The sequence below is a fragment of the Eumetopias jubatus genome, unplaced genomic scaffold (genome assembly GCF_037043125.1).
Source record: "Eumetopias jubatus isolate StellerSeaLion01/CBP00866 unplaced genomic scaffold, mEumJub1_p1.0 scaffold_15, whole genome shotgun sequence".
NCBI classification, from domain to species: domain Eukaryota; kingdom Metazoa; phylum Chordata; class Mammalia; order Carnivora; family Otariidae; genus Eumetopias; species Eumetopias jubatus.
Window position 1 is genome coordinate 59,433,422 of NW_028274821.1, and position 15,731 is coordinate 59,449,152.

Consider the following 15,731-nt stretch of genomic DNA (forward strand, 5'->3'; position numbering starts at 1 on the left):
TTTCAAACTGCTGTTCCTGTTGCTATTTTGACCTCTTCCACGAATCTTTTTTTTTTTTTTTTTTTAAGTAGGCTCCATGCCCAGCATGGAGTGCAACGTGGGGCTTGAACTCACGACCCTGAGGTTAAAACCTGAGTTGAATCACGACCCTGAGGTTAAAACCTGAGCTGAAGAGTTGGACACTCAACCAACTGTGAAACACCCGGGTGCCCCATGAATGTTCTTAATGGCATCGGGAATGGTGATTTCCAGAAGGTTTTCAGTTAACTTTGCCCAGATCCGTCAAAGGAATCACCATCTGTGGCTGTTGTAGCCTGACGAAATGTATTTCTTAATAATACTTGAAAGTTGAAATTGACTCCTCGATCCATGAGCTGCAGGGTGGATGTTTTGTTAGCAGGCTTGAAAACAACATTCGTGTCATTGTACATCTCCATCAGCGCTCTTGGGTGATCAGGTGCCTTGTCAATGAGGGGTAATATTTCAAAAGGAATCTTTTTTTCTGAGCAGGAGGTCTCAACAATAGGCTTAAATATTCAGCAAACCATGTTGTAAACAGATGTGCTGTCATCCAGGCTTTGTTCCATTTACAGAGCCCAGGCAGAGTAGATTTAGAATTCTTAAGGGCCTAGGATTTTCAGAATAGTGTATGAACACTGTTTCAACTTAGTCACCAGCTGCATTAGCCCCGAGCAAGAGAGTCAACCTGTCCTTCAAAGTTTGAAGCCAGGCATTGACTTCTCCTCTCTAGCTCTGAAGGTCCTAGAAGGCATCTTCTCCCAATAGAGGCTGTTTCATCTTCATTGAAAATCCGTTGTTTAGTGGAGCCACCTTCATGAATGATCTTAGCTGGATCTTCTGGAGAACTTGCTGCAGCTTCTACATCAGCACCTGCTGCTTCACCTTGCAGTTTTGTTATGGAGACGGCTTCGTTCCTTAAACGTCATGAAGCAACCCCTGCTAGCTTCCAACTTTCTTCTGTAGCTTCTTCACCTCTCTCAGCCCTCACAGAATCGAAGAGAGTTAGGGCCTTGCTCTGGATGAGGCTTTGGCTTAAGGCAATGTTGTAGCTGGTTTGATCTTCTATCGGGGACCACTGAAACTATCCATATCAGCAGTAAGGCTGTTGTGCTTTCTTAATCTTTTGTGTGTTCACTTGAGTAGCACTTTTAGTTTCCTTCAGGAACTTCTCCTTTGCGTTCACAGCTTGGCTATTTGGCATGAGAAACCTAGCTTTGGCCTGTCTCGGCTTTTGACAGGCCTTTCTCACTCATCTCTAGCTTTTGATTTAAAGTGAGAGACATGTAACTCTTCCTTTCACTTGAATACATAGAGGCCATTGTTAGGGTTATTAATTGGCCTAATTTCAATATTGTGTCTCAGGGAATAGGGAGGTATGGAGAGAGGGAGAGAGATGGAGGCATGGATGGTCAATGGACTGGTCAGAACACAGACTATTTCCCGATTAAGCTCACCATCATATGGGTGCAGTTCATGGTGCCCCAAAACATTACAATAACATCAAAGATCACTGAACACAGATCACTGCAACAAACATAACGAAGTTTGAAATACTACAAGAATTACAATATGACACAGAGACGCAAAGTGAGCAAATGCTGTTGGAAAAATGGTGCCAAGAGACTTGTGTGACACAGGGTTGCCATAAACCTTCAGTTTGTAAAAACACATTATCTGTGAAGCACAATAAAATGAAGTATGTCTATACTATATATATATGCCTTAGCTGTATATTTGAAAGCTGCTATAAGAGTAGATCTTACACATTCTCATTACAAGAAAGAGAAGTTCTATATGTAAGGTGATGGTTCTTTTACTGTGGTGATTTTTCAATATATATAAATGTTATATAGCATGCTTCCTATTATCAAAAAAAATTTTGTCGTTTTTAAGAAATTCATATTAGATGCCTTAAGAAGTTACATCACCTTCGAAAAGTAAGCAGTGCAACAATAGAAATCTCTTCCTAAAAGGGATTTTAACTAATTAAGAAAACAAAATGCAAAAATGTTAGGATTTCCACAAAGATTTATTTTTTCTTTAGAATTTGGCTCAGAACAGTAACATAAAAATATTTACATTAAAATAAATTAATATGTGATTTAACTATATGTAATAATTACATTGGAATATATTAGCCTTTCCATGAATTTAATAAAAACTAAGATTTGGTTTTAGATTTAGTACCATCCTTCCAAATATTTGGTATGAAACTTGGTAGCAATGCCACTCTCTGGTGTACAGAGCAGTGACAGATGTCGCCAAGGAACTGATGCCCTTCATAGTCTGCTGCCTCCCCCCGGACGCTGATGGCCAAGCAGACCAGCTTCCTTCCTAGGAATCACTGTGGAATTTTTCAACAATAACCAGGACCTGGAGGTTATTTCAGGGCTGGTGAAATTCTAGGAATCAGCCAACCCATCTTTTCACATGAACACCCCAGGAAGGAAGTGGTTCAAATGCAATATTGATTCTTTCACTTTATTTTGTATGTTAACACTGAAACAATGCAAACCTTCAGGTTTTCCTAAAATAAAAATCTGAAAAACATGCATATGCTTGTTTAGATCATCTAAAAGTACCCATAAAAACCTGTCACTAGACCAAATACTGTATTGGCAAAATGTCCACAGCAGAGAGGAATATTTGATTAAATTTATCATTGAGGGACAGCATCAAAGACAAAGTGAGTCAGTCTTATTAAAGTTGTTGGTAGCATGAAGTAAATTAGGATATATTCACATTTTGCAAGTTTTTTATCTGAGAGGTTGTATGGCGTAGCAGAAAAGCACAGAGGGACCTGGGATCAAACCCTGTTTCTGAGACTCACTAGCCACATGGCTTTAGGTCCATCACTTCAGCACACCACGACTTAGTTTGGGGTCGTATAAAATGGAAATGAGGACACCTACCTCCCAGGTTGTGCGAATTTAAGGTAATTTATATGAAGCACCTAGTTCGGAGCCTGGTATACAGTAGGCACTTAATAAATGGTGGGTATTAGCATTTCTTCTAGGTTAAAATTGATAGCAAGAACCTTGGCCTTTGTATCTTGACACCAATGAAAGCACAGAATCTTATTGAGCCCGAATCCAGAGTCACAGATCCGGGCTCCACAAACACTGCCTTAACAGATACTCCAGAGTCCTACTCAACATCAGCATGAAAAGTTACTGAAGGGAGAGGTGTCTGTCAGCAGCAAGGATCCTTCGGGGATGGTTAATCTCCTTTCAGAGGCTGTAAGTCCTAGTGGCTTCTCAGCTGTCCTTAAGAAGATAAGGACAAGGTCAGCAGGGCCACTGTCATTCAAATCCCTAAAGTTGCTCAAGATTCTGCAAGAGTAATAAATAACATCGTTAAGCAAACAACATTTGGGGGTGACAGAGGTGTCCAATGTCTTGATTGCGGTGATGGTTTCACAGGTGTATACATATGTCAAAGCTTATCAAATTGTACATTTTTAAAAATACCTCAGTAAAGCTGTTTTTAAAAAAATTTACTTAAGCCTTTCACAGTGAGATTTCCTTCTGTTTCCTGACCAGATCCCTTTCTGCAATCTGAGTTTAGGGTCAGAGGAGGAAGGATGAGTGATCCACACTCCAGTCTCGAGGCCCCGCCTCAGGCAAGGCCTGCAGGTCTACGTGGTCCATCTGGTAAGCAGAGCCCTGAGGCGTCCTTGTCTACGATCAAAGCTCCTTTGGCACAGAAGATTGTGGCTGGTACTTACAGGGTTTGAGCGGAAATGACCCCAGAAAGAGCAGCATCTACAAAAGTGAGGGCTGGGAAAGGTGACTTCGGAAGAGGAGGCTAAAAGCAAAAAATTAACTGCCGAAGTCACCTGCCAAATGCCAAATTTAAATACCAAAACTGCTTTTTAAGAAACGCTCGTCTAAAAGACAACCTGATTCCACAAAGAAGCTCTGAGTCTCGGTCCAGGTCCACTCTCCAGAGGCTTAGCAGATCCTGCGAGTTGTGTAGTCCAGAACCATGCTCGCGGCACCGAGCAGGGCAGGATCCACCAAATCCGAAACCACCACGTCCACATCCTGAACCGAGGACAAGGCTTGCTGGCGGATGACGTCTTTGACAATGTGGATGTAGTGACTGGCTAGGACTCCAGAGAGGATCACAAGGGAGGGATTTATGGTGTGGAGGATGTTCACAACCCCAAGACCCAGAGCCGTTCCAGCTACAAGAAAACAAAAATGAAAGTAGACCAAATCAAAAACGTCAGAGGGGGCGCCTGAGTGGCTCAGTCGGTGAAGCATCTGCCTTTGGCTCTGGTCATGATCTCAGGGTCCAATGGGACTGAGCCAGTGCTGGGCTCTTTGCTCAGCGGAGAGTCTGCTTCTCTCTCTGCCCGGCCCCCTACTTGTACTCTCTCTCTCTCAAGTAAAGTCTTTAAAAAAATAAAACAACAACAAAATGCCAGAGGATGGTGGAAGGAGTCAGCAGCCTAGAATACTTAGTACACCCACACTAGAGAACAAAGCAGTGCCTGCAAAGCTATTCATGATTCATTCCTGATACGAGGGGGTGATGTGCTTTGAAACAAAAAAACTAGGTATACTACATACTATACCATATGATCTCAGCTATGTAAAAAAAAAAAAAAGGACAGACTGGAAGGAGATGTTAATAGTTCATCTCTGAATGGTAAAACTTGAAGTGAAACTTTTTCTTACTCTCCTATTATTTCTCTAGATTTCCTGTAAGATGAACAAGTAGTTTATCCATAGTTGTAAAACAAAACAAAAAACCTGTTTAATAAAGGCAATGCTGCCAAATACCTTGAATGCCATTCCCTTTCTGTCTCGGAAAGCAGGAGAAACACCTCTGACCACACATTCCAGGGCGCTGATCCCAAGGGAAGCTGGTTATGTGCAGGAGCCCTGGGCAGTCTGAGGGCCCCCCTGTGGCAGAGCTGCCTGGAGCCACAAGCTCACCTGTTCTCAAGATGCTCTGGGCCTTCGCGTTGCCAAGTTTCGCAGCTTGGATGAGATGGACCGCGCTCACGGCCTCGTCTTTCAGTACTGACATCCCTTCCACCAAGAGCAGGTCCTCTGTGTGAGCAGAGGGGAGAAGCAGCGGGCATTAGCAGGCATTAGTGAGCTGTGGCAGCCCTGCAGGAGGGCCAGGCTGAGAAGTCTGCCTGTGGGCAGCAAGCCCCCAAGTGGGAAGACAGCGTGTTCTTTTCACATTGGCAGAGCTTTTTCTCATTCACAAATGTCCACATACATTGCTCCAGAGGCCACTGCTGCCCTCTTGCTGCCTTGCTTACACATCATCCAGAACTTTCCTAACCAGAAAATCCTCACCTCTGACCAGAGCCTCCCAGCCAGCCCTCTAGTTTCTGACTTCTCACTTCCACATGCAACAGAGACTCGTCTATTTCTCTCCTTCCCTTATCCATCCCAGGTGCACATCACTTGCAGGGCCCCCCATCCTACAGCAGCGCCTGTAGCACTGACACGGACCGGGGTTTGGTCACCAGCTCAGCCACGAGCAGCAGCACAACCACATCCAGGGCACATCCCTTCTATACCCTTTTCTTCTCTAGAAAATGGGGGTACCACCACATACCCTAGCAGGATTATTTGAGGAACTACATGAGATCATGGACGTAAAGAACTTCCATCAAATGCTGGCCAAGTCAATGCTCACTAAATAGTAAGTAGTTCTATTACCTGTAGTCCTTGGCTTTTCTGCCCCTCACTCTGCCCGTCATCAACCCGGGTCCACACTCTCCTCATCTGCTATCATACTTGGGTCCTGATGAGAGCAAACCCCAACCACGCAGGCTGCTACCTAGCCCCGGCCCAGGAATCTCCTCGCAGCTGCCACCAGTCTCTCCCATTGCCCGCCAGGACTCTTCTCAGCTTCCACCACCTCAAACCTTCTACCCCGTCCCCACTACCATGAGACCTCCAGACTGCTGACCTCTCTGATAAAGGACCCCACGAGGCAGGGGTTCCCTTACTTTCCTGTCCGCGCCTCAAAACACGTCTGTATTTGCACACCTTCACCCCTCCTCTCCCTCTCAGGCCCTCTACCCAGACTTGCATCTCCTCAGGGGCCCTACAGTGGGCACTCAGCTGCCCCTTCTCGTCTGCATTCTCAACCTTCGCTTCCATCCGCACTGTCTTTCCACTGGCAGATGCTCAGTCTCCCTGTCCTCAAAGCACTTCTTCCCTCCTACTCAGAGTAGTGAGGCTTCTGCTCCCGCTATTTGAATGCGCTCTTTCTTAAGACACGCATTTGCCCCCAGGGAGACAAAAACTGTTCTTGAGGCAAAAAAAAAAAAAAAAAAAAGCTTACTCTTTTTATACAAATAGTACATAAACACAAATAGATAAACAGTAGATCTGTGATTGTGAAGTATCATGTGTGGAAGCGATGATTAGGAAAAAAATGTCCAAACAGGCCCCTAAGGGAGGCTAATGATAAAAAAGAAGTTGAAAAACAAAGTTTTCAGGGTTTCAAATGATGTCCTCATGGCCAAAGCCAATGAGCTCTTCTGATTTTCTCTTACTCATAAGCAGCACTTGACATTCCCAGTGTGACTCCTTGAGACACTCTCCCTCTGGCTTCTGTGACTTTACCCTTTCCTGGTTTTCCTTTCTGCCCGTTAAATGCTGTTTTGCAGGATTCCACCCCTGACTCTTGCCTCACTCCAAACCTCATTCAGAGGTTTAACTGGCAACTCAGCACTGATGATTCCCAAATCCCCACCCTCTAGCCCAGTACTCTCTCCTGAGCGCCAGACCCCCGTAGCCAGCTGCCGCCTGCACATCTCCAGCCCACGTCCCGCAGGCGAGACCCCCCACCCCCACATCCCTTTCCACCGCAGCCAGCTCCGACGAGAAAACCGAAGTCACCCTAGAACTGTACCGTTCAAAGCTACTCCATTCGACTCCTATTTTTCTCCCAGAAAACAAAAAGTTACTGTTTAGTGAAGAGTCTAAAATTCAGACCTGACCATGTTTTTCCCCCAGAAGTTCTCAATGGCTTCTCCATTAGGTGCTGGTCTTGGCCTACCTCTTGCTATGCTCAACCCTACCCTGCCCTTTATGCACCCACAGGACTGTTTCCCAGGCTTGAAAGCATCCCGGGCTCATCCCAACTTGCCCTGCTAATTCTATTTACCCTCTCTCAACCCCCCAGACAGCACCCTAACACTCCCCTCCCTGCATGAAGAGGGCAGGGAGGGAACTCTGGTGTCATATGCATCTACATCCCCTGGCCATCAGTCTCAAGGCACTTGACACTGTATTATAATGACAGTAAATGACTCCCTCTTGCATTAGACTAGAAACCATCCTTTTATAACATGTCCAGAAATAGCTTTAATTCAAATAGACTCAGAGTTCACAACTGTAATATGTTAATCCATTTACTTCTTCAGCTAGGGGCTGAGGAAACAACAATCAAATCTTCCCTGCTACCCTGGGGCTCAAGACCCTTGTCCATCCCCACCACTGGGAAGTGTTAATATGGGTCAGGACTAAGGGGATTTTGGAGCTTTGGTATAAGGAAGCCCCACCTTTCCACCAGGAAGTGAGAAGGGTAAAAGTTCTGGCTTCAGTGTCCAGCTCTTTTTGGAAAATCTACTTTGAAATACTTGTCTACCATATAGCTATTTAATTCCTCAGGCGAAAGAAACCAACCATCATGTAGCTTTTTTGCTTCCCTCTGCAAGGCCATTCCAGAGGCGTATGCTTCAATACATCCATGACTTCCACAGGAACAATCAGGCCCATCCAGAGACACAACAAGATGGCCAAGTTCTGCAGCACAGAAGGAGCTTCCGTGGATCAGCTCGTGCTGATGGATGATGCCCCCACCAATTCCTACAGTGAGAGAACAATCACTGAGGTGGCTCTTCAACTGAAACAGGAAGCTGTGATATAGCAACTCCTCGTCTGTTTAGCAAAGCTTTGGAATGTGAGGTTCTTTATGATGCCTTCTTTCCTAAGTAGCTGTAACTTACTAAGTACCGACACTTTACCTTGGAAGCATTTTGGAGGGAAATATTTCAAGCAGATCCCTAACCTTAACCCTAATGTTGCAACCCTGTGTTGCATCTACTTGGCTGTGATTTCAACCACGGCTGTGGGGAACAGATCCACACAGGCTCGGACTCACTGTGTGATGACAGTATACCACCTCAAGCTCACATGGCGTGTCTCCTGAGGCCATCTCCAACACTAAAGTAAAAGCCTCGTCATCCTTGAGAGCACAGGACATCCTCAACCAAGCATGGCAAGAGCCAGCAGATTCCAGTGGACAATTCTGGATGGTCTGCAGACTTCTTGGGAGGTTCTGGTAGATTTCAGCCCCCACTGCCTTCAAGGCAACTTGGATAATGGCTTTCCACCTACTCTGTTTCTACTCTTCTCACACCTTCACTCTTGCTTCTCAGAAACACCTCCGACATAAAATAACCTAAGTCCTCATCCTGGGCTCTGGTGTAGGGGAAATTCAAGGGAAGACCATCTTTCCAAAATATATCATATACCACCCTCTTTCTTAAACAGAGTGTACAAAATACGATGTTGCCTCTTCTTAATGCCACCGTGTCTAAAAATCTGTGACTCAGGGATTATGAGTATCAATGACTCTGGTTTTGTGGTGTTTAGGAGTCATTAAGGAGGAAAGCCTGAGAAGGCTCTGCTTTTTAGACTTACCCTGCCATCAGTTACTTCCTGTGGCACCTACTATTCAACTCTACCCCTCTAATTTGCAAACTATCCGCTCTGACAGGAAATCTAGGAAATGATCTCCAAGCTTGCTAAAACTGTGTCTGAGACTAAGAGAAGAAGGGCCTGAGCTTCCAGAGGAGGTAGAATCATGTAGAGTTTAAGAGCACACAAGTTTTGAGGTTAGACCTATCTGGGATCAAACGGTGGCTCAACCACCTACTAGCGGAGTCTGTTTCCTCATTCCAAAAACAAACTAGGACATCAGCAAAAATGGCAGAGTAGGCAACTCCAAAAGTCCATCCCTTCACTAAAGCAATGAATAAACGGGCAAAAACTGTCAGAACCAATTTTTTTGGAGCTCTGGAAACTAACAAGTTTGTAACATCCCAGGGAATGCTTAATCAAAAAAAAAAAAAAAACAAAAAAAACAGCTGAATTTTAATGAGAGAGCTTTCTGGCATTTTCTGGTCCCACCACCCCCTCCCCAGCTTGGTGGCCTTGAACCAGCCCACATTCTCAGCAAAGATGGCAGTACTGGAGGGAGCAAGACTATTTTCAAAAAACTGTGGTGGTTTGTTTTGACCTACCTGGCAGCTCCCACCTCAAAGAGCTTGTTATGCCACCTACCTCAGAACTTGAGGGGGCTACCCAGGGGGTGTTTGTCAAAGACATTTAAAGGAAAAATATATTTATTAGTCTCTGCTGTCCAGGACAACAGCTGATAGTTGAGGCAAATATTATACTAATCAAAAAGACTGGAAGAAGCTGGGAATGAGTAGCTTTGGGGAGTAAGGGCTTTGAATAGCTCTGACAAGTTCCTGGGAGTCAGAGGTCCACATGCATGCCCAGGGCAGGGCACATGCTCAGGAAAGCCTAGGAAGGCCCTATGCCCTCACATGGGGCTCACCTTCTGGCTCTACTCAAGCAGGAAGTGAAGACTAAAGCAGACTTACAAGCTGCCTGGCTGATGCTGAGGGCATGCCCTGACACACATTCTAGCTCCCGGAGCCACCTTCCCTTACTTCTCTCACCTGTGCCTGTGATAAGTGTCACAAAGTTTTCCAGGCCCTTTCCTTGGCCAAATTTCCTTTCCGCCAGGGCAGCACAATTGCCATCATTGTCCACCCACACGGGGAGATGCAAGGTGTCAGAGAGGGGGGTCCTGAGGTCCACGGAGTTCCATTCTTGAATCAGTTTGGTTGAGTGCAGCACAATTCCTTCCCGAGGATTTACACGGCCACCCGTAGAAATACCTGAGCTCCACCACACACATAAGGAAAATAATGCTCATAAGCCATCTTAGAAAAGTGTGCCAACTTCCTGGGTTTCAAACACAAATTAATTCACCCAAGATCTCCTAAGACAAATATTACCAAAGACTGCAAGGAAATGTCAAGCAATTCTGAGCTAAATCTGTAGCTCCCCACCAATGATAATGATTACTGGTGTTCCAGAAAGTCCCCATGCTTGGGGTCCACAGACAGGACCTGGAGCCACATACACAGGGCAGTGACCTGATGGTCAGTCATGCATCAGAACTCAGTAAACTCTGTATATCAAAATGAACATTTCTTGAATATGCAATTCACAATCTCACCTACTCCCAAAATTCTGCAGTTCAGTTTTACAGCTTCTGCTGCAGCTTCTACACACATCTGTAGGATTAAATTAATCCTCTCTTCATAGGTTTTAGGAATGAACTGAGTATACTTCTTAACAATTTCACCCTAAAAGAGAAAAAAAACCCTATCTCATTGATGGTACCTAAGGAGCATCCTGTGAATCTTCAGACCTTTTTCATGCTAAATCAGACTTTGCCATAGGACAGAGAGTCCTGTAGATTTAGATGAGTGCTCGGGAGGGAGCCACTCTGGTACAGGCCAGCCCTAAGATACGCCCAAGCCGTCTCCTGGGAAGCCGTCCTGAAGCAGTGACACCTCCACAGCAAACCACGGGCCCTCTTCCAGCACCAAGTGAATGCTGGCTAATCTCAATCTTCATGAGAAGGTCATAGTTTATTCTTTCAGGCTGACAAAATTTCCTTGCTTAAAAACTAAGGCAACTAAATAAATATCCTAAGGAGGTGAACCTTTAATCACCTCCCATAACGGAAGCCAATAATAGCACGGTTCCATGATATTTAAATTACCACGCTTTGTGGGCAACCCTCTCGGGTCCCCTTCCTCTTCGGGAGCTTTGTACTATCACACTGCTATCGCTCAATAAACTTTGCTTTGCTGCCCCCTGAAAAAAATAAATTACTGCGCTTTATGATATGTTTTAATACTAGTCAAAGAGAGTCTCTCCTAAATTTTTTAAAAATTTTCTTTGCTCTTCTCATTTGCGCATTATTTTGAGTAAATTTCAGAACAGTGTTGTTAAACTTTAAAAAAATTCCATTAGGGGCGCCTGGGTGGCTCAGTTGGTTAAGCGACTGCCTTCGGCTCAGGTCATGATCCTGGAGTCCCGGGATCGAGTCCCACATCGGGCTCCCTGCTCAGCAGGGAGTCTGCTTCTCCCTCTGACCCTCTTCCCTCTCGTGCTCTCATTCTCTCTCTCTCAAATAAATAAATAAAATCTTTAAAAAAAAATAAATAAAATAAAAAAATAAAAAAATTCCATTAAAGGGCGCCTGGGTGGCTCAGATAGTAAAGCGTCTGCCTTCGGCTCAGGTCATGATCCCAGGGTCCTGGGATCGAGTCCCACATCAGGCTCCCTGCTCCTTGGGAACCTGCTTCTCCCTCTGCCTCTATCTCTCTGTCTCTCATGAATAAATAAATAAAATCTTAAAAAAAAAAAAATTCCATTAAAATGTGGACTAGAATTATGTTAAACTTATAATTCCATTTGGAAAGTGCTGACATTTTAACAATATTCAGCACTCCCATCCAGGACATTTTTCAAGCCTTTATCTTATATGCTAAAGTTTTATAGTTTTCTTTATATAGGTTACATAGTTTTTTGGTTTAGATGATTCTTACAATTTTTCTGGTTGTTGTTCTGAATAGGTTCTTTTTCCATTCTTTTGTTACTAACGGATTTTATCCATTTACAAGGGTTAGAGCTGTCACTAATGCCTGTCATTAAAAATAAACCTAGCGGCACCTGCGTGGCTCAGTTGGTTAAAGGTCCAACTCTTGATCTTGGCTCGGGTCTTACTCTCACAGTCGTTGAGTTTGAGCTCCACACTGGGGCTCCATGCTGGGTTTGGAGCCTACTTAAACTAAACAAACAAACAAACAAAGCAAACTTAAAGTTGTCCTTCTCAGACGTTCACTGTACAGCAGAATCACCTGGGCTTTGAATAAATACTGATGCCGCCCAGAAATTCAATTTAGTTTTGGGGTGGGAGCCAGGTATCTGTATATTTTTAAAAGCTTCCAGGTAATGCTAATGTGCAGTCAGGCTAACAAACATTCATTTACAGGAAAACTCAAAAATCTTTGCCTAAAATTTCATGTAAGTAGGAAGTCACTGATATTTATATATTTATCCTAACATCTAACCATTTTACTCAGGTGTCTTATTAATTCTGCAAGCTTATTTATTCATATTGTCTACAATATTTTGTTTTACTCTGTGCACAATCTCCACTTGTGCTGTTTGTTCCTTGCTTTTCTTCCCTTCCTAACTTCCAGAATTATGTGCAATGTTGCAGAAAACATCTTTCTTTTCTTCTTGATTTTAACAGGAATGTTTCTAGAATTTAACCACTACAAAGGGTTCTGGCTAGTGATACAGAAACACCATCTTTAGGTTAAGAAAATCTCTTAATGCTTTTTATTTTTTTTAAAGATTTTATTTATTTATTTGAGAGAGAGAGAATGAGAGATAGAGAGCATGAGAGGGAAGAGGGTCAGAGGGAGAAGCAGACTCTCTGCTGAGCAGGGAGCCCGATGTGGGACTCAATCCCGGGACTCCAGAATCATGACCTGAGCCGAAGGCAGTCACTTAACCAACTGAGCCACCCTGGCACCCGTCTTAATGCTTTTTAAAGAGTATTTACAAAGGAGACCATTGGCTTCTTTTGAGAAAATTATGTTTTGTTTTGCTTTGTTTTATTTGACCTAAACAACTTTATTTTTTAAATCCTTGCCATTTCTCATGGACTCCTAAAATTTTATATACTACATTTCAAACAAAGGTTTTTCTGGTACGGGGCACCTGGGTGGCTCAATTGTTAAGCGTCTGCCTTTGGCTCAGGTCACGATCCCAGGGTCTTGGGATCAAGCCCTGCATCGGGCTCCCTGCTCAGGAGAGAGCCTGCTTCTCCCTCTCCCACTCCCCCTGCTTATGTTCCCTCTCTTGCTGTGTCTCTGTCAAATAAATAAATAAATAAAATCTTAAAAAAAAAAAAAAAGGTTTTTCTGGTAGGTTTATTCTTAAGTCATCAGAGATCATTTTAACATGAAACAATTTATGTTTTTACGAAGGCTCTCAGTTTCTGTCAACACTGTGTTGGTCTTTCGGTTAAGGGATTGAAGGTATGCTGTACTCAACTAAAATCATGTTCTATCTAGAGAAGATGCAATTCCCTTCACCATTTGCTGATACCCTCCTCTGGGTAGGGACAGTAATCAGCATGCTCCACGCTTTACCAAGTATAGAATTCCAGGTCTCCTGGATGGCAAGAGCCCTCTCTGGTGTGTAAGGGGTCTTCCACTGTCAACTCAAGTCTACTAACTTGGATTCCCAGAGAATTTTACTTCTTTGAAATGTTAATGCTTAGTAAAACAGGCAAACACTGTAATGGATCCAAAAGTCAATACTGTAGGCAAATGATTACAAGCTCTAATGTATGTTTCTAGTCCTACCTTCCAACCATACTTAAAAAAAATCTATTATTTATATGAGATATGAAGTTAAGACTTAGGAATTATTTTACCTTCATGCTGACTATTGCAACTCGGAGGTTCGTCCCACCGAGATCAACAGCCAAGGCACTTAGAGTTTCAAGAATATGGTCAATATCTTGAGAGATATTCTCCTTCACAGGAGGAAAGCAGAATTTCTTTTGTAATGGCTCCTGAAGATCAATAGATTTAAGAAACTTCAAAATCCTCGGAACAGCATTTCCATCCCCATAGATCTTTGAACTGCAATATCAAAAAACTCAAATTAAATGCTTCCCTCATACATGTTAAATGATATGTAGGACATGGTAAAATAGAAACCGAGACTTCAGGTAATAAAGTTGTGCTTCTTCATTTTAAAATAACAACATCTGATATCTCCAGCAACACAGTAAGTACATGCACATTACTAACGGAAGGTCTAATTCTACTGCTGATTGAAATACAGCTATTTTCAGCCTCAGATACCATTAGCAAATGCCTCTATCATCAAAGACAAATTATCTTTGTTAAGCCAATTTCAGAATATAACATAGTTTGGGAAAACAAATGTATGTACTTGTTGCTTTTTTAATCTTTACATTCATGGGGAAAAATAGTTATTTTCAGAACTCAAACATTTCAAACATTCAAATATAGGAAAATATCATTAATTTGAAATAGAAAGGAGAGCAGTCTAAATTACAATGCTGAACTAGACTATTTTTAAAGAAAATCAGTTATTTTCTTCTAATATTTACAAAAAGTCAAGGTAGGCTAAAGATGTATTTCCTGACAGAAGTGCTATATTAATTAACTGAGACAAATAAAAGAAGTTATCCTCCATTTGAACCCCTGGTAGAATAATAGGGGTTATATTAGCAAGTCCTGTCTCACTAGCAGCTAGGGGACCCCTAGGGATGTAGAATGAAAACTGTTAAAATGACTGAAGAATGGTCACAGCTTAAAAATGGTACCCGAGGCAGCTCCCCTTTGAAATCACTAAAAAGGGTATATATACTCACCAAGGGTATTGTTTACCAAACTGAAGGTGCAATGCTTGCAGTATTTTGTCTTGGGTATCAGCATCCCGGACATGAAGGACATTCTCCCCTAGGTGAACCCAGTGACACATTACATTGATTTGGAAGTGGAAATGTCCAAAGAATAAAGAAATTAGCAATGTGCTGTGTTGTGCTCAAAATTAACCCTGAAACCCAGAGGACTTCAAATGAGTCTTCTATTAGAGCAGCATCAACTTTTCTCCTTTATACCTTTTAAAGCACTCTCAGCAAGATTTCCATGTATTAAGTACTTAAGAACACTAGGGTCCTTTATTCCCAAAGAGAATCAATCAAGTTCTTGTTGGGGTGCCTGGGTGGCTCAGTTGTTAAGCGTCTGCCTTTGGCTCAGATCATGATCCCAGGCTCCTGGAATGGAGCCAGCATCGGGCTCCCTGCTCCGTGAGAAGCCTGCTCCTCCCTCTCCCACTCCCCCTGCTTGTGTTCCCTTCTTTCACTGTCAAATAAATAAATAAATACTCTTTTTTTTTTAACAGAATTTAAAGATTTTATTTATTTATTTATTTGAGAGAGAGAGAAAGCATGAGGGGGGGAGGGTCAGAGGGAGAAGCAGACTCCCCGCTGAGCAGGGAGCCCGATGCGGGACTCGATCCCAGGACTCCGGGATCATGACCTGAGCTGAAGGCAGTCGCCCAACCAACTGAGCCACCCAGGCGCCCAATAAATAAATAATCTTAAAAAAAAAAAATCAAGTTCTTGTTGATTTACTGAAATAAATGACATGCATAAATCTAGCACCTGCGAACCCTCCCCCCCTCCCCAGTTGTCTAGTGTGTCCATGCTTTCCATTATCTACTCAGCCGGCTGTTCATCAGCTGCTCAAGTGAGGTTGGTCAGTCAGTCAATAAGCCTGTCAGCTGTTCAGTCACTTTGTCTCCATGTATTTTCTGACCAACGCGATGGAGTCAATACAGTGAAAATGGCCATATTTTTCAATAGAGCTGGCTAAGAAGAGAAGAGCAGAAGAGCGGTAGCTAGAGAGAGGTGTGGGGTCATTATTTCTAAAATGTGAGAGGCCGAGGCATGTTTCAATGATGAGGAGGCTGAAGATTCATGGCAGAGAAAGGATGCCCCTGAGGTCCCAGAGAAGGTAG

The 15,731-nt window shown here is 43.3% G+C and overlaps 1 protein-coding gene across 3 annotated transcripts in view; it reads right to left on the reverse strand.

The window, feature by feature from the left end:
• Positions 1-2,040: 2,040 nt before the first annotated feature.
• GNE (glucosamine (UDP-N-acetyl)-2-epimerase/N-acetylmannosamine kinase) overlaps positions 2,041-15,731 on the reverse strand; it is a 34,463-nt gene continuing 20,772 nt past the window's right edge. For 2 of the 3 annotated variants that reach the window (XM_028108760.2, XM_028108759.2), the window contains 7 exons: positions 14,581-14,668; positions 13,609-13,819; positions 10,321-10,450; positions 9,755-9,976; positions 7,689-7,871; positions 4,968-5,084; positions 2,041-4,210 (listed from right to left, as the gene is read on the reverse strand). In XM_028108760.2, the coding sequence (XP_027964561.1) occupies positions 3,975-4,210; positions 4,968-5,084; positions 7,689-7,871; positions 9,755-9,976; positions 10,321-10,450; positions 13,609-13,819; positions 14,581-14,668 (1,187 nt within the window). In that variant the 3' untranslated portion in view covers positions 2,041-3,974. The remainder of the gene's footprint in view (positions 4,211-4,967; positions 5,085-7,688; positions 7,872-9,754; positions 9,977-10,320; positions 10,451-13,608; positions 13,820-14,580; positions 14,669-15,731) is intronic. The other variant, XR_003610224.2, reaches the window with a different exon arrangement.